The 24,969-nt window shown below is 36.1% G+C and overlaps 1 protein-coding gene across 3 annotated transcripts in view; it reads right to left on the bottom strand.

The window, feature by feature from the left end:
- Med13 (mediator complex subunit 13) overlaps window positions 1–24,353 on the bottom strand; it is a 94,233-nt gene extending 69,880 nt beyond the window's left edge. For all 3 annotated transcript variants that reach the window (XM_076871308.1, XM_076871310.1, XM_076871309.1), the window contains exons 1-3: window positions 24,160–24,353; window positions 22,068–22,302; window positions 12,100–12,268 (exon numbers count right to left, since the gene is read on the bottom strand). In XM_076871308.1, the coding sequence (XP_076727423.1) occupies window positions 12,100–12,268; window positions 22,068–22,302; window positions 24,160–24,225 (470 nt within the window). In that variant the 5' untranslated portion in view covers window positions 24,226–24,353. The remainder of the gene's footprint in view (window positions 1–12,099; window positions 12,269–22,067; window positions 22,303–24,159) is intronic.
- Between the last annotated feature and the right edge of the window lie 616 nt (window positions 24,354–24,969).

Below are 24,969 nucleotides of genomic sequence, written 5' to 3'. Positions count from 1 at the left end.
TTTGACACTACATTGCAGATACCATATTGCATTTAACAAATAATTTTGTTTTTTGTTTCTTTGGTTTTGTTGTGGTTCTAGGGATTGAATCTAGGGCACTCTACCACTGACCTACATCTCCAGCCCTTTCATTTTTTGAGACAGGCTTCTCTAAATGCCCAGGCTGAGCCTGAACTTACAATTCTGCCTCATTTTCTCAGATAGCATGCTCCACTTCACCCAAGATACCAGTATTTCTTTATTTTTTTCATTTATTTTTGTTTGTTTGTTTGTTTGTTTCCGGGGATTGAACTCAGGGGCACTCACTACTGAGACACATCCCAGCCCTACTTTGTATTTTATTTAGAGACAGGGTCTCACTGAGTTGCTTAGTGCCTCGCTGTTGCTGAGGCTAGTTTGAACTCACGATCTTCTTGTCTCAGTTTCCCAAGGTGCTAGGATTACAGGTGTGGGCCACCTCAACATTCCTAAGGGGAATAATTATTCTGATATACTACAGCACCTTATATCAACATACCTCCGATATCCATTACTTCTCTAACCTCATTTCTCACTAGACTTCCTCTGAAGCTACCATATCTCTAACACTGGCCTCCCTGCTGTTCCTTAAATATAGCAAGCCTGGACAAGCATGGTGGCACACACCTGTAAACTCAAGAGACTTGGAAGTATGAGGCAAGAGGATCACAAATGCAAGTCCCAGTAACTTAGTGAGGCCATAAACAATTTGGCCAGACCCAGTCTCAAAATAAAAAATTTAAAAAGAGGCTAGGGATGTAGCTCAGCAGTAAAGCACTGCTGGGTTCAATCCTTCATACCCCCACCAAAAAAAAAAAAAAAGACCAAGGAGGACCTTATTCCCTACTTTTCAGCCTTAGCTAAATTTACCTTCTTCAGGTATTTATTCAAAAGATTTTGTCTACACAAGCATTTCACTGATGACGCGTATGCTTCTTGGTGATTTTTTTGTTTTTGTTTTGGGGGGTACCAGAGATTAAACTGAACCTGAGGGGTACTTAACCCCTGAACCACACCCACAGCCCTTTTTATATTTTCAGACTGGGCCTCAGTAAATTGCTAAGGCTGACCTCAAACTTGCAATCCTCCTGCCTCAGCCTCTGGAGTTCCTGGTATTACAGGGTTGTGCCACCACACCCCAGCCACTCTTCTGCTCTTGAGTGTCCTCTTTTTGATACAATTCTGTAATTAAAACTGAGTTAGAGGGCTGGGGTTGTGGCTCAGTGGTAGCACATGTGAGGCCCTGGGTTCGATCCTCAGCACCACATATAAATAAATAAAATAAAGGTATTGTATCCAACTACAACTAAAATATATTCTTAGAAAAAAATTAGTTAGAGATATAAATACATAATAATTTCTAAATAATATTTTAATCTTAGCAAACTACTGATGTTTAATTTCTGAGAGCAACATGCCCATCAAGCTCTTTATATGTATGGACAAAAATAGAAACCAATTTTCAAAGCATTTTCTCTCGACTATTAAAAAAAAAGGATGAGGGCTGGGGATGTGGCTCAAGTGGTATCGCGCTCGCCTGGCATGCTCGGGGCGCGGGTTCAATCCTCAATATCACATTAAAAAAAAAAAAAAAAAAAGATATTGTATCCGCCTAAAACTAAAAAATAAATATTAAAAAAAAATTTAAAAAGGGATGAGGCTACATAACAGAATGCTAAAAAGTTAAAGAATAAAAAATAATCTTCAACTGGTTAGAGTAACTATGCATTTTTCTTTTCTTTTTTTTAATTTATTTTTTAGTTTTAGGTGGACACAATATCTTTCTTTAATTTTATGTGGTGTTGAGGATCGAACCCAGTGCCCCATGCGTGCCTGGCAAGCACTCTACCACTGAGCCACAACCCCAGGCCCATGCATTTTTTTCAATATGAAAAGCAATTACAGATTTTAGACTTTAGAACACTTAAATATGTCTTAGTAGAGGGGTCAAATCTTTTCACAGTAGAAAGGAGAAAAACTAACAATGAGTATGCCAAAGAAGACATTTATTAAGGAAAAGACTCAAGCAAGAATAAACTATTGGGCTGGGGATGTGGCTCAAGCGGTAGCGCGCTCGCCTGGCATGCGTGCAGCCCGGGTTCGATCCCCAGCACCACATACAAATAAAGATGTTGTGTCCGCCAAAAACTGGAAAATAAATATTGAAATTCTCTCTCTCTCCTTCTCTCTCTTAAAAAAAAAAAAAGAATAAACTATTATACAGAGAAATTATAATTTGATTACTATTAGGGATCAAGTAAACATACTATAGAAACAATTATGAAAACTGTGTGCTTACTTAGTAACTGGAGACCAAATTTCAAAATGTGGGCTGTAAATACTCGTAAGAATATTTGCAAATATAAGCAATAACTTCAATAGTTCCTTAGCATTAAAAGACCAAAGGGGCTAGAAGACTTAATTTTGTATCTTCACATCTACTGCCCCTTTAATCAGAAGTGTAGTTCTTAAAAATACTGTTTTCAGGCACAGTAGCATACACCTATAGTAAAACTACTCTGGAGGATTACAAATTCAATGCAGCTCAGTAGTTGAGTGTTTGCTTAGCGTGTGGGAGGTTTCTGAATTCAATCCCACTTCGCGCTGCGCTTTCCCCCCAAAAAAGTGCTTTCGTTTCACAGAAGAAATTTTTATTTATTTATTTTTGGTTCTGGGGTTTGAAAAGTCACTTTATCACTAAGTACATCCCCAGCCCTTTTAATTTTTTATTTTCAGACATGGTCTCCCTAAGTTGTTTAGGGTCTTGCCAAATTTCCGAGGCTGGCCTCAAACTTTCAATCCCACTCCGTCAGACTACCAAGTTGCTGGGCCGTAGAAGAAATTTTAAATAAGAAAATGGATAGGAATCAAAATGGATTTTTCTTATGACAATAAAACTAAATATGTGCCAGACATGTGGTGCACACCTACAATACCAGCAGCTTGGGAGGCTGAGGCAGGAGAATGGTGAGTTCAAAGTCAGCCTCAGCAATAGGGAGGTGCTAAGAAACTCAGTGAGACCCTGTCCCAAAATAAAATACTAAACAGGGCTGCGGATGTGGCTCAGCAGTTGATTGCTCCTGAGTTCAATCCCCAGTACCAAAAAAAAAAAAAAAAAGTAAATATGCTAAAAATTAGTTTCCTAATTAGAGCACTGCAATATGAAAAATGTTTTAAAGAAATACATTAACTAATCGTAAATGTTATGCCCAATGAGCACTTGATTCACTTTTTAAACTAGAAAAGAAAATTTGGCTGTCTGATAAAAATTTGACTCCCAGGGGTCTTTCTAAAGAGACTACCTCAGCCTCCTGAGATGCTGGGTTACAGGTGTTTGCCAAAGCGACAGGTCATTTTGTATTCCTTTTTTTTTTTTTTAGTTGTAGTTGAACACAACACCTTTATTTCACTTGTTTATTTTTTTGTATATGGTGCTGAGGATCAAACCCAGGGTCTCCCACGTTCCAGGCGAGCGCTCTACAGCTGAGCCACAACCCCAGCCCCCCCATTTTGTATTCTTAAACACAAAATGTTACCATTGCTCTCCACTCCCACTCTATCTACAATAGCTCTCAATCCCTACAGTCTGATCAAAGAAAAATATCACCACCTATGATACTAGCAAATGATCCAACATAGCCTTATCTTGTAATTTAATGGTTTAAAGTAACCCATGTTTATACATGATATTGAAGAAAAAAATATTCTATAAATGGGATAATAATTTCTAACATTCTTATATTAAGGCAATATTCTAGTCAGATTGTTATCAAAGAATTTTAGGTTGATACTGACATAATAAATTCAGAATGGCTTTTCTTTCAGGGATAAATATTATCATTTATAACATCATTCTATGAACCATGGCCCTTAGTACTTAAAAAGTAAAATTAAAACAAGTAGTGGGACATGGTGATGCACACCTGTAATCCCAGAAGCATGAGAGGCTCAGGTAGGAAGATGGTAAGTTCAAGGCCAGCCTCAGCAATTTAGTGAAATCCTGTCTTAAAATAAAATGTAAAAAGAACTGGGGATGTAGTACAAAGGTAGAGGATCCTTGGGTCCCCAAAACAAAAAAAAGAAAACTCAAAAACATGATAAATATACCACCATGAATACAGTTTTTACATATCATACACCACTTAAAATAATAAAATTAGAGGAATTAGTTAAATAAAACAAGCAAGTGCATCAAGGGGAAAGGGAAAGTACAGGGAATGAGAATGGTCAAATTATGTTATGTGCATGTAAAAATACTGATTTCCACTGTTTTTAAAAAATATTTTTTAGTTTTAGGTGGACACAATATCTTTATTTTATATTTATGTGGTGCTGAGGATCAAACCCTGTGCCTTGTGAATGCTAAGCGAGTGCCCTAGCACTGAGCCACAACCCCAGGCCCCTAATTTCCACTATTATGTATAATTATAATGCATCAATTTAAAAAAAAAACAAAAAATACATGTAACTACAATAACAAACTAAGGTACTGTTAGCTACCATAAAAGATTATAGAAAATACTACTCTTTTCCAGGAGCTAACACTATAATTTATGAAAAAAAAATGCACAAATGAGACAGAATTTTATAAATGAGATCTGAACACATAATTATATACTGATATTGACTTATACCAGATCAATATATATTATTCTATGTTCTTATCCTTAAATAACTCATTCACTCTATCTAGCATCTACCTTTCCTTCTTTCTAAATCTCTCAATATACTGCTATGTACAATATACTAATTTGGTCCTGTTTTCAAAATGTCAAATATTTTAAAAATAAAAAAAATTTTTCATTAAATAAGAAAATGTTGACTTAAAACCCTAGTTATCCAACTAAAAAATAGGGGAAAGACTTAATTTCTCCAAAAATGATGTTCAAATGGCCAGTAAAAAAATCATTCTTAGCAACACATTAAGAAAATACAAATCAACAATACATTAAGATACTACTTCACTCCTATAAAGATGGCTATTACTTTTTTAAAAACAGAAAAATAACAAGTGATGAGAATGTATTGAAATTAAAATTCTTTACAACACTGATGGGAATGTAAAATAGTGAAGCCACCATGGAAAATAGTATGGCAATTTCTCAAATAATTAAACTTAGGATTACTGTATCTAGAATTTTTCACTTTTGAGAGTGTACCCAAAGAAATGAAAACTACAACTTGAAGAGATACCTGTACACCAATGTTTATAGCAGCATTATTCACAATAGCCAAATGCTGAAACCAACTCAAATGTCCAATGACAAATGGATAGATTAGCAAAATGTGGTAAATAACATAGAATGGAATATTATTTAGCCTTTAAAAAATACAGTTAAATGTTACAACATGGAAGAATCTTGAAAATATATTGCAAACTGAAATGACATAAAAGAGCAAATACTACATGGTTCCATTTATATTAGGTGTCTGGAATATTCAGATTCACAGAGAATTTATTATTTATGGGCAAATTTTCAGTTTGGGAAGATGAAAAAGTTCTGAAAAATAGACAGTAGTGGAATGGTTGCACAATAATATTAATCTACTTAATGCCAGGAAGCTACACACTAAAAAATTATGAAAACTGAAAATTTTTACATAACTTCTTTTTTGGGGGATTGGGGACTGAACCAAAGGTGCTTTACCACTGAGCTACATTCCAAGTCATTTTTCAATTTTTTGAGACAGAGTCTCACTAAATTGCTGAGGCTGGCCTCAAACTTGTGATCCTTCTGCCACCAGTCACATCCTGGTGACTCCAGATGCACCAGCATTATAGGTATGAGCCACCACACCTAGCTATTACATATATTTTATCACAAAAAAAAAAAAAACCTAGTCATCTTAATTTCCAGAATATTACATGAGTTCATTTCCAAATGTTATCTTAAACATTAGAATCTTTTAAAATTCCAAAATATGAGCCTATTGTAGTGATAGGTATATTTATAGGTATATCAGACATTCTTAAATATTTATATAAATATTTTGTTCATGGAGTTAATATAGATATATAATTAAAGATTTATATTAAAATCCTGAAGATAACACCTCATCTGTCAATCTTATACATATTTCCACTCATTTAGTGAACACATTACTTAAAATTATACTGTAAAGAACCCTTGGAGCTGGGCGCAGTGGCGCACACCTGTAATCCCAGCGGCTTAGGAGGCTGAGGTAGGAGGATGGCGAGTTCAAAGTCAACCTCAGCAACAGCGAGGCGCTAAGCAACTCAGTGAGACCCTGTCTCTAAATAAAATATAAAATAGAGCTGGCAATGTGGCTCAGTGGCTGAAGGAAACAAAAAAATCTGGTCAACAACTTTATCCTCTACAACTGCTCTTTTTTTGTAGCTGTTTTAAAATATTATTATTTTACTTATTTCTTACCATTTTAAAGATGTAAGTATTTGAGATATAATAGGCTCCAGAGTATACAATCAATTGCATATTTTTCATGCCCTATAATCCAGCTACAATACTTAACAGATGTATGACTTTGGAAAAATTACTTAACTTCTCTATGCTTCAGGCTTACTACTCATAAAAATGGAGTAATGGCAGACTGTAAGAATTTCATTAAAACAAATAAACCCTAATTGTGAATAATATCTGGCCAGTTCTGGTTAGGTAAGTTCCTTACTCTCTTCTTCCCTGCAGAAAAAAAAATTCTATTATTCACTTCTCAACGGAACAGCTGATAAAGATTTGTATGTATCAACATAGCTAAAAACTACAATAAGAAAAGCTCAAGAGGAGGAAAAAAAATGAGAATTTTTTCTTAGCACTTAATTTTTCTCATAAACATTCTTGGAAAGCATTAACACGTTAAAATCTGATCGTGCAAATCCAAATGATTTAACAGAGAAATGCACAAGTATTATGGCTGTACTTCAGAAATGTGATACATGATAATCTGTTGAAAACCATTAAGGACAAACTAATACAGACAAACAACACAGGGGAGGGGCAGACAAAAGATGTGTCAAGCCTAAAGGAACTACACCTAACTCAGTAAATGGTGGGTACCCTGACATAGGTATGGCATTCTCCTGCCTTTAAAAACTCTTACACTATCACAATTTAGTAGACAATTCCAGGAAGGTTTACAGATCATCAGGTATTAGATATCTTTCGCCAATAAACATTACCAAGTTCAGTTAAGCTTGAAGCCCTAGTATCATGTTGTTAAAAGCCAATATATCCATTGAACTACTGATGACTTGAAATGTGGCCAGTCCAAACTGACTGAGATCCACTCAAGATAAAACACATGCTAGGAATTCAAAGTCACATTACAAAAAAACCCAACTATTTCATTAGTATCTTCTGTAGATTTAATTACATGCTGAAATATTATTTTAGATATACTATATTAAAAAATTGTTAAAATTAATTTCACCTGAATTTTGATTGTTTATTTTTGTTTTACTTTTAACCATCTAGCAGAAATTTTAAAATTACATATGTGCTTACTTTGTATTTTTATTGAACAGTGCTACTCTGAAAGACAACAAAGGAAATAAGTCCTTAAAAAATATAATCGCAGTAGCTCTCAGCTTCTCTATAAGTTCAGGTTTTCAGAGAAAACCAATCAAAGGACACAGTAAAGCTACTAATAGCTACTACTTTTGTAGCACAAATTTACATCTCATGGCACTTTTTCCCCCCCTGGCAGTACTGGGGACTGAAGCCAGGGGTGCTCTATCACTGACAGCCTAAGCCCTTTATATTTTTTTATCTTGAGACAGGGTCTTGCTAAGTTGGTGAGGATCTCAGTAAGCTGTTGAGCTGGCTTTGAATTTATAATCCTCTTGCCTCAGCCTCCCAATTTGGGATTAAAGGAGTGTGCCACTGTGCCAGGGTTTTATTTTTAATTAATTTTGGAGATCAGGAGATAACGTAAAAGCCTAGTGAGGCAGAAGATAAATACACCTTTATGGGTGAAACTTAAAGTATATTCTTTCATCTGCTGTCTTTAAAACAAAAACAAAAACACTTAGTTGCTCCTGCTCAGAACGACCTGTTCTCAGTCTTGAATGTACTCCTGCTTCCTATTTAATAAAATCTGCTTGCTGTCACAAAAAATAAATACGTAAAACCGTAACCAACTTCTTTAATGAAGCACCAAATATGTTAATTATAAATTTAAGGGCTCTGTGGATAAGAGACCATCTAAAAGAACTTCCTCCAATGACAGAAATGTCATACAATACTCAATACAAAAGCCACTAGTCATGTAACAAGCACTTGAAAGGCAGTTTGCAAAACCGAAGTTTTTTTGTTTTTGGTTTTTTCCCCCTCAGGTACTGGGGGAAAAAAGGTCTTGTGCATGTTAAGCAAGCACCATACCTCTGAGCTATATCCCTAGCCCTAATTTCAATAAATTGAATTTAAATTGACACAAGTGGCTAGTGGACATCTTAGACAGCACAGGTCTAAGACATCTTTTTTTGCAGTACTGAGGACTGAACCCAGGGCCTTGAGCCTGCTAGGTAAGTACTACACTACTGAGTTACATTCCCAGCCCTAATTTCAATTAACTGAATTTAAAGAGCCACAAGTGGCTAGGGACTACCATACTTGGCAGCACAAATCTAAAATATCTTTATGCAGGTTTGGAGGAAGAGGACTAGGACTAAACCCAGGGGCGCTACATTTGCAGCTTTTTAAATATTTTACTATTTTATTTATTTGTTTGTTTACAGTACTAAGGAGTGCTTTATCACTTAGCTACATCACTGGCCCTTCTTTTTTTTTTTATTTTGAAATAAGGTCTTGCTAAATTTCCCAGGCTGGCCTCAAACATGCCATTCTCCTGCCTCTCAGCCTCCCAAGTAGCTAGGATTACAAGTGTGTGCCAGTAGGCTAAACAACACGTTTTTTCCTATAAGGATCCAGATACAGCTGAGCTGGGGAGGTAGATCAGTGGTAGAGCACCTGCCTACTACTTGTGATGCCCTGGGTTTGATTCCCAAAATTGCAAAAAATAATATAAAAAGATCCAAATATATATTTCAAACTAAGTATTTTAGGCTTTGTAGGCCATCTGTCTGACACAGTTATTAAACTCTGCTATAATTTTTTGAGCACTTTTCAGGTAGGCTAAGGCCAGGTAAGGTGACATACACCTTTAATTCCAGTTACATGGAGGCTGAGGCAGAAGAATTGAGAATTTGAAGCCAAACTGGACAACATAACAAGACCTTGTCTTGATAAATAAATAAATGAATATTGTTACAATAAAATAGGCTAGGCTAAGTTACAATATTCAGTAGGTTTAATCCATTTTTGGCATATTTTCAACTTATGGGTTTATTAGGACAAAAATCCCATCATAAGCCAAGAAGCATCTATAAAATAGAACAAATATAATTACTACACTGTAATAAATTGTGTGAATGAGGACGAACTCTCTAATTTCTTATTATACTTTCACCTTTTCACCTAAAGAAAGTACTTTATGGCTTCTCTGTGGCATATCTGAATAGTTCCACTCTCTTATATTCTCATACTTTGGAGCCATTCTAAGTAAAATAAGGGTTACCTGAATACAAGCAGATGACAAGTGATCTGATAACTAAGAGGGCTACTAAAGGACTAACAAGAGGGTAGCTATACAGCATAAATATTCTGGACAAAGGAAAGAAGCAGGTTCTGGGCTGGACAGAGTGGGACTGCACAAAATTTTACCATATTACTCAGAACGAGGCACAATTTTTAAAACTTATGAATTGTTTATTTCTGGAATTTTCCATTTAACATTTTCAGACTTCAATTGGCTGTGGGTAACAAAAACCACAAGTAAATTAAACTGTAGAAGAAGAAGTACTATCTATGGTGGACACTGCTAATTGCCTATCCAAAATCCACATTCCCTCCTTCTTTTGTCTATTCCCCTTTTCTTCTTCTTCCTTTTTTTTTTTTTTAGTTGACGGACCTTTATTTTATTCATACACTTATATGCAGTGCTGAGAATTGAACCCAGTGCCTCACACTTGCAAGTCAAGTGCTCTACACTGAGTCACAATCCCAGCCCCGCCTTTTAATCTTACTAAGAAAATTCCTACATTGTTCATAGTGGTTATTTTATTTTTCCAAATAAAAGGTACTTCTTTCTGATAGAATGGCCAGTGATACATCAGGTTTCCAATAACTAATCTTTCTGCCCTCATCTTCTGCATATCAGGTGTGAAGGTTCAATATTCACTGGGAGTATAAGGATGAAGCTAAATATTGAAGATGTCCCAGCAGAAAAATATAAGGAACCTTAAATCCTTGACGACATTACTAAACAGATACACCAGAATTATCTACCTCCAGATTCCTTACTACTTGCCATGTAACCCAGGTACTTAAGTTTTCCTGCCATTTGCAGAATGCATTCCTATGTTATTTTGTTAACAATAAATTTGTCATTTTTCAGAAGGAGGGGAAATCAAAGAACTTTTATATTCCCAAAATTATCTACTCATCCAATCAACTAAAAAAAAAAAAAGCTTGAAAAAAAACACCAGGTGTACATGAAAAGATGATAGGCATATATAATCATAACCAAATGTTTACTTCATATCTTCCCACATCATTCAGAAAAACAAATTCCCTTAAGTATCTCTACTTGCCACTGGTTCATCTCAAAGCCTCACTAATTCAACAACTGCTTAGGACTGAATTTTCTGATAGACTATTTTGTATTATTCAAATCACAAAGAAATGTAGTAACCTGAAACTTTCAATTGAAGAAGAAAAGAGTTATCTAGGGGCTGGGGATGTGGCTTAAGCGGTAGTGTGCTCGCCTGGCATGGGTGCGGCCCAGGTTCAATCCTCAGCACCACATACAAAGATGTTGTGTCTTTCGAAAACTAAAATGTAAATAAAATATTTAAAAAAAAAAGGAAAGAGTTATCTATCTTAAAGCCTTCCATGCCAAACTCAGAGAGTTAAGTGTTGTGTGCTTTCTCTCATATGTGGAAGCTAGAGAGGAAAAAGGAAAAGGAAACTGAGGGGAATCTCATGAATATGGAAGGGAGACCAGCAGAGTAGAGAAAACGAATGGTGGCGAGGAGGGAAGAAGAAAAAGAGGAGGAGGGGGCAAGAAGAAGGGAAGGGCATGGGAGAATAATAAAGACGAAATTATATATTTTTTTAAATTTTTTAGTTGTAGTTGGACACAATGCCTTCATTTTATTTATTTATTTATTTATTTATTTATTTTTACGTGGTGCTGAGGTTCACACCCAGGGTCTCCTTCGAGGAAAGCTCTCTACCACTGAGCCACAACCCCAGCCGAAAATTATACTATTTTTTCTTTTTTTGGTACTGAAATAAGGTGCCCCTGGGTACTATTGTGCCACATCCCCAGTCTTTTTATTTTTTCTTTTGGGACAGGGACTAAGTTGTTGATGCTGAACTCAAACTTGTGACCCTCCCATTTCAGCCTCCCAAATCACTAAGATTACAGGCAAGAACCAACACACCTAGTCAAATCATATTGTCATATTATGTGCATGTATGAATATGTAACAACAAATCCTACTAGTATGTATAATTATAATGTGCCAATTAAAAATATGGGAAAAATAAATAAAATTTTTTTAAAAAGACAGTTTTTTACAATGTATATGTTAAGGGGCAAGTAAAGTGGTCAACAAATGCTTGAGCCAGGCATGGTGGCATATACCTATAGTCCCAGCTACTCAGAAGACTGATATGAGATCACTTGAACTCAGGAGTTTGAGGCCCCGGCAATTTAATGAAACGTTTCCCAAAAAACTGCTGGGCATAGTGGCACAGTCCTATCATCCTAGCTACTAAGGATATTGAGAAAGAAGGATCACAAGTTCAAGGCCAGCCTCAGGAACTTAGGGAAATGAAGCTCAGTGGCAAAGATCTATCCTGATACACTTGATGCCCTGAATTCAATCCCCAGTAGGACAAAGAAAAGGGAAAAGAAAAAAGAATCAAACAGAATACTTAGAGTGCTTGGCCAAAGTTAACTTCCTGAACATGTGCATTCATTCTCTGTAGTTATAAAATGAAAAAGAAATATTAAAAAAAGTTAATTAATACAGCTTACCTTTTATTTATAGGTTTTTCATCTTTTTCATAAGGCTTTACAAACCACTTGCCAATACGTACAAAGTTCCGGTTCATTAAACACCGTTCCAACAGATTGTGAACTGCTTTGAAAAGCAGAGTACGGCATTCATAGGAAAGTCCATTCTCCCACACTCCATCTTCTTCTTCTAAAAAAGAAATGAAGGAAGCAAAAAGCAGTAAATAAAAGATACAGTGTAAATTCTATATTCACAATTCCTCTCTACCTAAGAAAATTAAACTACAATCATTCAATATATTTCTAGACATCAAAGTATCAGGTTTCAAAGTTACTCCCCAAGAAATAAAAGGCCTAAGTGCTATGCATTCTATCAAGTTGCCTGAAGTTTATTTGCACAATGTAAAATATGGGAATGATATTTTAAATGTACTGATTGATGTCTCTATCAATGAAAAGTCCACCTGCTTACATAATTTGGAAAATATTAAACATACTCTATGATGCTAATTTCTAAACTGGCTCACTTACTAGTTACCTTCTCCTAATTCTTTCAATCATTCGACCTGCCCCCCACTCCCTCTCCAAAAAAACAGCACTAGCCAATTAATAATTAAATTCAAAACATTTCATGTCCATTGGCATTCTAATTCACGACTCAACTATAAAATTAAATGACGAATAAAAAGAAAGCACAGAGCCTAACAAGCAACCCATTATCAGCTACCTTAGGTCTCATTTTAACCAAATGATTTCCATGATTATTATTCAGTACAGAATCTTTTATTAGGGGAAGAAACTTAAAAGATTTAGGCATTCCCAGCATTAAGTTATAGCTATTAGCCTTAATTTTTGGCAGCCAATCTATTAATCCCTCCAAGTTAATCTACCAAATAAATAAGTCATTTTGAGATAAGTTGGAATGAAGTTCAGTAACCAGTTTTTCTCTCTATCCATTTCCTGCCTATAACAAAGCATCCAATGAATTCCACTACAAATAATACCACTTTAACATTTTAAATTTTTATATTTCTTAATTATTTAATTCAAGTATAAAAATCTTCCCATAGCCTTTATAACTTTATAAATATTTTCTGAATTTGAATCATCTCCATTCACTAAGTAAAAATAGAGAAAACATTTGTTGCCAAAATACATTTACTAAACCTATAGAAAAATAACATATATACTATGAGCTTTTGAATAAAAGAGATATGCATTGAGAGTAGAACATGGGCTGGGCACAGGGGCACACATTTGTAATCCCAGTACCTTGGGAGGTTGAGGCAGGGGGATTGTTGAGTTCAAAGCCAACCTCAACAAAAGGTAGGTGCTAAGCAACTCAGTGAGACTCTGTCTAAATTAAACACAAAATTGGGCTGGGGATGTGGCTCAATGGTTTTGTGCCCCCAAGTTCAATCCTGGGTAAATAGCCCCATCCTCCCCCCAAAAAGAGTAGCACATGGTATTCAGAGCTTATACAACAAATGAGTATAATAAACATTAACTAAAAAGTATAATGACAGTGGACTTTAACTGCACTAGAAACTCTGTGCCACTACAAAGGTTAATGATGATTTGTATTGTTCTTTCAAGTGTTTCCTAAGTGCTAAAAGTCTTTCAAAGCAACTAACTGGTTTTTCAAAAAGAAGTTTTAGAAAATGACAATACTTGAGAGTTGGAAAAACATTTTTAAACATTAACATTAATCATTAACATCAAATAAGAAAACTTCACATTCTATGGAAGAGACACTCATTAACTTCCATTTAATGTTAAAATGCTTACAAGGCTTCATTTTATTAAAGAAAGTATTAGGCTAAGAGAAAAGGAAATTGGCACATAGTGACTTCACTTTAATTAAAGGTCTAAATCACAAATAAATTTGTAAGTTGCTGAGGAAAAAAAGAACCTTACTTGCTCTGCTTTCAGCTTAATGAAGACCTATCATTTAAAAATTAAATAGCTATGTTAAAACTTTTACCTCAAATTATGACTTATAATTTCTAGAAATAAGTTTCTAATTCCAGTAGTATTGTGTAGGAATCTCTCTCCCAATTCTTAACCTCTTTATGACTTATTCAGTATCCTTTATTACCATTTACCTCAAAAATCCCTACCTTCTAAGAAGCACAATGGTTTTAACATCCGTCCTATACAAATAGCCTGTTAACAAGTTTTCCTAACTTCAGGTATGTTTTAAATCAAAGACCTAATACACAAAGTTGCTATTATACATATAAAAGTTATACAGTTGCAATAAACCTCAAATAAATTATTCACTTAAAAATGAGGGACTGGGGATGTGGCTCAAGTGGTAACGTGCTCGCCTGGCATGCGCAAGGCACTGGGTTCAATCCTCAGCACCACATAAATAAAATAAAGATGTGTGTCCACCGAAAATTTAAAAATATTTTTAAAAATCTCTCTAAAAATAAGTAAATTAATTAATTAAAATAAAATAAAGATGTTTTGAAAGAAAAAAAAATTTTTAAATGAGCTGGGTGTGGTGGCACACATCTGTAATCCCAGGGCTCAGGAGGCTAAGGCAGGAGGATCAGGAGTTTCAAAGCCAGCTCCAGCAATTTAGTGAGACCCTAAGCAACTCAGTGATACTCTGTCTCTAAATATAATAAAAAATAAAAAATAGGGCTGGGGATGTGGCTTCATGGTTGAGTGTCCTTGAGTTCAATCACCGATACAAAAAAAAAAAAAAACTTAAAAATGAATTTGCCTCATTCTGAAAAACAGTTTAAGTATCAAGTTGCAATTCATGAAACACCATTCAACAGATTGTGAATTCCTTTGAAATAATTAAAAATCTTTGGACTAAGTTATAATTTATAAATTTCATATAAAATTCTGAAAATTTTATGATGTAAAGAAATCCATTGCAGTCAAATTCACAGCTAAACAATTTAAGAATACTAAATGTGGTTTAGGAATTAATCAATATTAATTTGAAAGTACTTCTCTTTCCTTACTCTAAAATTTATCTGAAGAAACTCATGTGAACTTAATGCTGTCAAGCAGACATCTCATGACCCCCAAATGCACACAATTCTCATTAACACTAAACAAATGTTATACAGAATACAAAAAAGTAAAGCCCATCTGATGGGGTTTTCCAAAGCCAACAAATCTCTGAAGTATATCTTTACCTACCATTGACTAAGTAAACATTACACTTAAGTAATAGACTTTCAGTTTTTTGTTGCTGAAGACATAATAAGTCCTAACAACGCTCCATGAAAAGTTTGAAGGTTACTGGTTTTGTTTTTAGGGAGAGTGTCACTTAGAAACAAGAGGCCTACTGAGCAAAGTTTCTAATATCCTGATTTTGCAATAACAATAATAATGGTATTTTCTACATGTACTCACATATATAAAAGATGAAATGGTACAACCAACCCTCTAAGACATTAGAAATATGCAGCTCTAACACTAATTAAAAGAGGTTCTTAAATCTCAACACCAATATTATAACAGGGAGAAGGAAAATGGAACACATGGCAAATCTTTACCTAGTTCTTTTGAACTTAATCAACCATACTCTAATGAAAAAAGTCTGCTTAATGCTTTTAAATGCTTTTCTCCCCTTGTGTCTGTATCCCCACAGAATACAGTTTCAGTTTTGTTTTTAATAATATTTTTCCATTGCTATTAACACTATAACTTTTAAATCATCAGTGTTACTTAAAAATTTTTTACAAAGCATTTATTTGCAGAACACAAAAATTTAAATGCTAAATTTGATTACCATGTTTTTTCTGAGGCTACAAATTATAGTGATGTCAAAGTGTGTCACAGGCCATCAAAATAATTCCTTCAACAACAAAAAAAAATGAAGATCAAAACCAAAAAAGCTATATACCCAATACTCATCATTATTCTCAAAACTGACATCTTTAAATATCTCCATGGTATCAACTGCTTTTAAAAAAGCAATCTTCCTACATAATTCTGCTAAGCTATTAAAATACAACATGCATTAATGAATACAGAAAGAATGGTTCCAAATTTAACATGGTAGAAAAATACTATGTATTTCCTAAAAGAATAAAGAAAAATATTTAAAATGTTTAATCAGGGTTTGTCTGTAACAATAATTTCTCATTCATAATCAATTCATTCAACAAATACTACTGAATGCCTTAAATTGGCAGTACTACTTATTTATGGCAAAACCCAGAAATTTTTAATTTAAAAACAGCTTGAGGACTGGGGTTATAGCTCAGTGGTAGAGCACTTGTCTCCCATGCATGAGGCACTGGGTTCAATCCTCAGCACCACATAAATAAAATAAAGGTATTGTGCCCATCTACAACTAAAAACAAAAAAGAAAAAAAAAAATACAGCTTGATATGTTATTTTCTTTGGTTGCTTTTTCAAAAAGGACAGTCCTCACAAGAAATACAGCAAATGAAGTTATCACCTAAAAAACTAGCCAAATAAAGAACTGGGTCACAAGTAAAGTTTACAACATTAGACATTGGTGAATTAACTCTCTTTAGCCTACGTAAGGCAAAAAAAACAATTGCTTTTTAGTTTGGCTAGCACTAGGTAACTACTATAGATGGCTGCTGTTTTGTATTTGTCAATCCTGTTAAAAGCTGTCACATGGTTATGGTCCACTATAATTAGTATCCTTCAATAACAGCATCCAAAATTAAATCTGGAACAATGGCCCACTTAAAATTTGAGTTGTACACATTATGATGGAATTCTGGTACAATAAAAATATTTGAATAGATTGCTAAAATCCAGTATACAGACCCCAAGAACTAGGAAAAAGAAGAAATATTTAGACTTGATTGAGTCTGTTTTTGAGTTCTCAACATGACAGTTTTCCCTTAGAGCCTCATTGCAGCCTAACTTGGGAGTAGTTTTATTTTTATTTTAAGGGGAATAATAAAGCCAATGAGGATAGCAATAAATTCCAAAAAAGTCAGGCTACAAGTTGGATGCACTGACACATGCCTTGTGATCCCAACTACTCTCGGGAGGCTAAAGTTAGGAGTACCTCAAATTTGAAGACAGCCTGGATAGCATAGTGAGAATCCATCTCAAAAAAAAAAAAAAAAAAAAAAGAGAGAGAGTGAAAGCAGAAAGTGCACAGAAAACTTTTCTCCTTCAAGGACAGACTGATGAAAATGGAACAATCTTGCTTTGCAATATGCTTGAAAGAACCAATCAATGTCACCCACTAGAAACTTCTGACTGGAGGACTAGAGCTAAGATTTTTCCCAAGACCAGTTTTATAGTTCTCACCCACAATCACACAACCATTAAATAAAATGCGCTGCCAGGTATGACAATACATGCCTGTGACTCAGGGGCTGAGGTAGGAGGATTCAAGTTCAAGGCCAGCTTCAGCAACTTAGTGAGAGCCTGTCTCTAATACATAAGGGTGCTTAGCGGTTAAGCACCCCTAAATTCAATTCAATCCCTGGTACAAAACAAAACAAAAAGCTGCTACAAAATTAAATTTAAAAAGAAAATCTGTACCCAAAAAATTTTGTCCCTGATCCTTTTTCTATCAAAAAAGATCAAAATGGATTCAGATTCTCCTCAGGAGAGTAAAGAGTGAAAAGTAATTATTCAGCTTTCAAATCAAGAGATTTTTTTGGAACAAATATCTTCCTGGAATATTATAGTTAGACTAACCCCAGTTAAAACAAATCCTAATTCAAAAGATCATCTGTTCTTTACAAATTACTTTGTTGAACAGTAGAGACAACTGATACAAAATGAGTGAGGGTTTAAAGCAAGCATAAAATCACATTTGGTGTACTTTAGCTAATCTTTACTAATTAGCAATAAAATGAGTTAATATTCTATTTCTACATATCAGCTAAACTTGAAAGGAAGATGACTCAAACAAGTGCTAAGTGACATGAGAAGATGAAATTTAACATGTACTTTGGAACCTGACTAGATTCCTCAGAACTGTCAAAATGTAGCAATTTAGCTGGCATCCTAGAACAGAAAAAGAACATTAGGTTAAAAAAAAAAAGAAAATCCAGATAAAGCACATACATACCTTAGTTAATAATAAAGTGTGTATACTAGTTCATTAGTTGCGAAAAACACATCATTCTAATACAGGTATTAACAATAAACTGAGAGAGTTACACAGGAACACTCTATACTCCCTTTATAACTTTTATGTAAATATAACCTTTGTAACTTTTATGTAAATATAAAACTATCCGGGCTGAGTTATGGCTCAGTGGTAGAGTGCTTGCCTTGCAAGTGTGAGGCACTGGATTTCATTCTCAGCACCTTGTACAAAATAAATAAATAAAAGTATTATGTCCATCTACAACTAAGAATGTTTAAAAAAAAAAAAAACATAAAACTACCTTAAAATTAAAGATTTTTTTATTTAAAATATTTATTTTTTAGTTGTAGGTGGACACACAATACCTTCACTTATTTATCTCCATATGGTGCTAAAGATCGAACCCAGGGCCCCGCATGTGCTAGGCAAGCGCTCTACCACTGAGCTATGGCCCTTAAGATTTATTTTTAAAAAATATACTATGGGTGACACAAAGATATCAAAGAGGTTAAGCAAAAACAATTGTGTACTTTTGTAATCAAACATTCCAGTTAGAAAAACTGAGACTTCTAGTCTTCTTTGCAAAAAGAAATAGTTTCCTCCTCCCCACAAAAGCAACAAACAGAGAAGGGGGGGGGGAGGATATTATCAGCATAATCACAAACATTTCAGTAACAAAATGTGTTAGGTGCTGAACCAAACAGAAGGACACTGCCTGTGACAAGCAGGCTCAAGCTAAATTAATCAGCTTTTTAGTTGCCACCTGGGTCCTTCCGGTTCCCCTTTCCTCAGTGCTACACCTCCACTTGGAACTCAGGATGCCTCCTGCAGCTGATGCCACCCCCACTGTCCAGCTGCTCTCTTCTCAGGGGAGCGTAAAAGAAGGGAATACAGTGCCACAGATGGGAAGAAATGAAAAAGAGTTAGAGAGAGAGAGAGAGAGAGAGAGAGAGAGAAAGAGAAAGAGACACTAATTGCCCCAAAAGGGAGGCAGACAGTGTCCCTGGAGCAAAGAAAAGGGCAAGACAAATATACTCCATCTGAAAAGTGCTTATTATTAGGATATGTTTGATTTAAGTAACAACAGTCTAAATTAAACAACAGGTTAAAACAAAAACTAAAACATAAATACCACTGAATATGTAAACTGTAATAGTACAGGACAGGCTTTTGAACAGTAAATATGATTACATACTATTCTTGATTGAAACAGTAAAACAAAATAATTATTTCCACTTTGATACATCTTAAAGGTATTAACTACTTAACAGCATTCAGCAAAATCTGACAAATAAAACCTAAAATTGCTTTCATCACTTTCAGGATCAATATCTATTTTAAAGTATGGGTGCTATCATTTTAAAAAGTTATGCTAAAAACCTAAGTTAACTAAAGAAGAAATTTTAAAAATGATAACCCAGTTTCATTAGAGAAAACATAGCTGACTGATAATATGAAACCTAGTAGGAAACAATGTCCATATACTGTAGTGTTTTAACAACATTACAGGGAAACAGCTCACATTTAACTTTAATAGACTTTTCACCTTCAAATTTAGTCCTTCTATGATAAAACTAAATACTATATATCAAAAAGTATCGTTGATTCCACAAAATGTATGTCATGAATTTTTTCTTTTTAAAGGTTTGTTCAGATGCTCTCCCAACTTAAAAGCCAAAACCTACAAATCAGCATTATAGTTGTTTGGGGTTTTGTGTGTATCTGTATTACTGGGAATTGAACTTAGGGTCCCATGCATGCTAGGCAAGTGCCCTACCACTAAGCTATAAACTCTCAGCCAACTGTTTGGAGACTTACATTAATAGGCTATCCATAAATTATTAGAGACTTTTAATGTTAACAGATTACTATAAACTATTGACAAACTGCAATTTTGGATAATCCATAATTGTTGATAATACTGTAATGCTGCTGGGGATGTAGCTCAGTGGTAGAGCACTTGCTAAGCATGCATAAGGCCCTGGGTTCAAGCCCCAGCCCCACTAAAAACAAAAACTTTCAACACATTTTAGTGAAGTGACTTTAATGATCACTTAAAGATTAAATAACTCACATATGCCTAAGTCAATGAAAGAAAAAGGAAGCTGGTAGGCTTAGCTTTTGGCATAGCAATTAGAAAGCAACATCTTGCTAAAACTATTAGGAATTTTAAATCCTGACATACATGTATGATACATACATACAAACTAATTATTTTACATATTTAGAACAGTATTACATACTTAGAACTAAGTCTACACTCTGGTAGGCCATCTTAGAAAAGTTGAAAAGCTTTATCATAAAAGAACTGCAATCATTTCAAAAATAAGAACACTGAAAAATGTTTTCATGAGAAGGTAAAAAGCAATTATCAGAACAAACAAAATTAACACATACACATTCCTAAACAAATGTTGGTTTTACTAAGTACTAGTTCAAGATACAGACACCTGGATTACATTTCATTAAAAAAAAAAAACAAAAACCTACAGGCCAGACAATAACAGAAAACTTCAGAGTGCTCAATTTCTAATAGGAAAGCTTTTTTTAAATGATCTAAAGAAAGACAATAAAATGAATTACGCATAACTTTCCTATGTTTATACATGAATATACCACCAGTGAAACTCCACATCATTTACAACCACAAGAATGGGATTCTAATTAGAATAAGCTACATTCCATACATGTATGTCAAAAATACTTTACTGTCATGTATATCTAAAAAGAACAAATATAAAAGTAAAATGACCTAAAAATCCTAAATTTAACTGTCAAAAATCATTGAAATGGGCTGGGGATGTGGTTCAAGCAGTAGCGCGCTCGCCTGGCATGCGTGCGGCCCGGGTTCGATCCTCAGCACCACATACAAACAACGAAGTTGTGTCCGCCAAAAACTGAAAAATATATATTAAAATTCTCTCTCTCCTCTCTTAAAAAAAAAAAAAATCATTGAAATAACCGGCTAAAGTTATTTCTTGTTGCATTCAACTAATCATTTACATTCCTATCATCAAAGATTCAGTTAACAGACTCTTACAGTTTAAAGTAAACACAAGCCTCAGTAATTACATGAAGAGCTATAGTTTTTCTTTCTAAAGTAGCATTTGGTCCTAAAAGTTGAGAAAATAAGAAGGAAGTAATCATTAATTTGCTCACAAAATTATTTGTGTAATCTTCTAGATTATGACCCTCTGTCCTATAAAAGCTAAACAAGTTGGCTCTTGTTTCCTTATCTTTGATGTAACAGTATCTAAAAGAGTCACTTTCCAAAAATAACAAAATTAACATATGTCTTTAGAAGCAAATAAAACAACAACAAAATAACTACATACCTTGAAAAATATACCAGAGAAAGCTACAATTCCAGATACTCCTACAATGTCTCTATATTCATGCAAAAGAGACCAGTGGCAGAACTGACTCCAAGTTGAGTTACACTTGGTTTCAAAAGTATTATGTAACTGTGCAAAAAACTTTATGTTCCTGGATTCCATTTTTCTTAGGTTAATGTAACATGCCTTCTTTAGATTCTAAACACTTGTGAGAAATTAAAGAAGGAAGCTGTATATTGGAAGGAGACCGTAATTCAAAGCTTAAAAAGCCTCCCACAGGACTCGGGGGTATAGAACAGTGCTACATCACTTACCTAGGACACAGGAAGCCCCCAGTGAAAGAGAAAAGTAAATAAAGCCTCCCATAACATGCATGAATGATTTAAATAAAATAATAATAGTAAAATGAAACATGAAACTGTATTTTTATCTGGCTTTGTTATCTAACAGTGGTGTACACAGATGAGGCACCACACACCAGCCCCACCTCCACCCACCCAACACCACCTTAATTTGTAATACAAACAGTATTTTGGGAAATGTATACAATGTTGTTAAATCATTGGCTAGAAATAGTAAATTGTTTTCACCTGATAAGTCATGGTGAATAAGGTCAGCAAAATTGGGATCTTCACCCCACCAAAATATCCATAACTCTCTTCTTCCAGGTCTTTGATCTCGCCGCCAAACACCAAGTACATCTGCCTTAAGACAGCGACTAAAACTGCTCAAAATGGGATCTTCTTCTGTCACCGGAAACAGAATAGGGGCAGAAGTTGGACCTTGCCATACATATCTTTTCCATTTAATTCCTGTCAAGTCAGCCTAAAGAAAAGAAAGTATGATTTTTTTATTATTGTTCATTCACTCCAAGTCAAAAAGTATTCAATACAAAGTCCCCAATTTCAATGGGACATTAAAATTTTTCAATGCTGCTTATAACACTGAAAGCAGATTATGACAAAAAAAAAAAACTTTAATTCTGAATAATTCAACAACCAAGAATTTAAGGAAAAAAAGAAAAACAGTTAAAATTAACACCAACATGCCACTGAACAGCACAACAAAAACAATGCATCTAAAGTAGAAATAAGAGGAACATTAAATAAAAACATGTTCTTTAGTACTGCACACTGAGTATACATTTCCTCTCCTAAATTCTATCTGAACTGGTCACATTTGTTTCTTGGCATCAAACTTTGCACCAACAATTAATTCTTAAACTCATCACTCCAAGTTTACAGAAGTCATGGCTTTAAAGAAAAAAAGAGACATCTGAATAATTCTTTTAAAAAAGCCCTCTTAATTCTTCACTCACACACCTCTTCAGGAAAAGTCAAATAGCTGCTCCTAAAGAAATGTCAGATTTATGTTAGTCTATCTTCCAAGAACCTGATCCTAAAAGTACCAAAAATAGATCCGGGTTGGAGAAGATAGAATGTTAAACCTGCTCTATGTCTTATTATATCTGAAGAGATGCTGATTAATGAACATTGTCAAGAAAACTAACATTTTATAATAGGTAAGTGCATTAAAGATCTCCATTCAGCATTATAAAAGAAATTCAACCAAGGCAATTCAATAATTTAACTTAAAGAGAGAAAGTATAAGATGCCAAAAATGAAACTGCTGATACATGACTGGCAGCTTACACTTGCCAACTACTTGCGCTCCGCCCACTTCACTTACCTATCATATACTCTCAATATTTCTCACAGCACAGAAAAGATTTTTAAAAAGTCACTCAAACTTTAAGTCAATGATGAACCTAAGCTATTGTCCAATTCAGGCCTTGATATTTGCAACAGTTGGCACTTCTGAAAGTCTTAACTGTTGAATTTTACTAAATCTGGAGCAACCTACACAATTGTAATGCCTACATCCAGCATCCCCAGACTTTTCACTCCAATAAAAACAAGGAGCAGCCTGCTGAAAATATTATTAAGCAGGCAAAACTGACAAATATAGAAACGTTTAGTGCAAAACCACTGCACCTCCTCCATTAGTCCCTCCACTCTCCCAAAAACATAATGTTCTAATAAAAGCAAGATGGCTTGAAATTGTCAAAATGGCAAACTGTTTCCAAAGTTTAAAAAAGAAAACATGAAATGGCATCGACTGGTTTTTACACAAAAATATGAAGTCACCAAGGAAGGCACTAACTCTGTGTGAGTTTGACTCATACAAAAATACGTAAAACGAAAGGATTTTAACGCAGAAATCCCGGGGTCCTATTTATTGGGGGAAACCAAATTATCAGGATAAGGTATAAAGATACCGAAGTAAAGGCAATCATGTAAAGTGTGAAAAAGTGTACCCAATCAATAAGGAGAAAAGCGAGAGTTAAGCAAGAAACAGGAAAATGTTAAGTGTCCTGCCAGATAAGGAATCCAAGTTGAAGACAAGACTGCCGTGGGGGCAGGGGGGGAAGGAGTCCGAAACAAGACAGAAAAAAAGCCCAGCACTCCTCGGGCAGAGCCCAGGACCGCGGCTGAGTGAATGCCGCCTCCCGGGGCTGGCCGCCGAGCGTCGCAGGGCGCGGGCTCCGGCTGGGCCTAGCCCGGGGACTCTGGCATCTGGATCCGACCCGGACCCCCTCCCCCACGGCCCAAGGGCGCACCTCGAGGCCCCCTCCCCCACCGCCCGCTCGCCGCGGCCCCCGCCCGCCGCCCCGGCACTCACCAGACAGAAGAGGTTACAGTGACAATCTTCCAGGCTGGCCCCGTTCGCCACGAAGGAGGAACTCATCGTCCCTCACAGCAGCCGCCGCCGGCGCCACAACCCACCATCCGCCATTACCGCCGCCTCCGACCAGAGAGAGAAACACAGACACCGGGGAGGGCGGGGGGGTGGTGGTTGGGGGGGCGGTGGAAGAGGAGGCCGCCGGGCCGCCCGCCCTCCCCACCTACCCCCCCGCCGCCGCGAGCAGCCCCCGCCGCCCGGCCGGCACCCAGCCGCCCGGGGCCGAGGGCCGGAGGCGGGAGGGCCGCGCTGCGCTCGCCCCGCGGGCCGGACTGCGGAGCCCGCGGACGCTCGTCCCTCTCTGGAGGACCGAGGGGACGTGTGCCCCTTCCACGAGAAAAAAATAATAAATTACACAATAAATAATCAAAATAGAGTCTGAGTCGGCAAAGCCCAAGCCCGGGAGGGTTCTCCCCGGCGGGGAGGCGCCCGCGGAGGGGCGGGAAGGGCGAGAACCGGGAGAGAAGCCCAGGCCCCCGGCCCGGCAGCGGCGATGTCCTTAAGCCCAGAGTCTCCTCAGTGGCGGAGGTGGTGGCGGCGTCTGCGGGCTCAGTCCATTCTCTGGTTGTGTCTCCGTGTTGTCCCTGGGCCGAGCCTGCCAAACGTCTGCTCTCCCGCGGCCTCACCGCCTGGACGCCGTAGTCTCCCCCATTTTGTGGGCCCAGCGGGCGGTGTTTTTCCCCCTTTAATCCGAATTCACGGGTTTTCCCTTCGCTTTAATGGCGGCCACAGGGACCAGCTCGCCCTCTC

Source organism: Callospermophilus lateralis, chromosome 11 (assembly GCF_048772815.1).
Source record: "Callospermophilus lateralis isolate mCalLat2 chromosome 11, mCalLat2.hap1, whole genome shotgun sequence".
Classification (NCBI taxonomy): domain Eukaryota; kingdom Metazoa; phylum Chordata; class Mammalia; order Rodentia; family Sciuridae; genus Callospermophilus; species Callospermophilus lateralis.
This window is presented reverse-complemented; position numbering and strand designations above follow the sequence as displayed.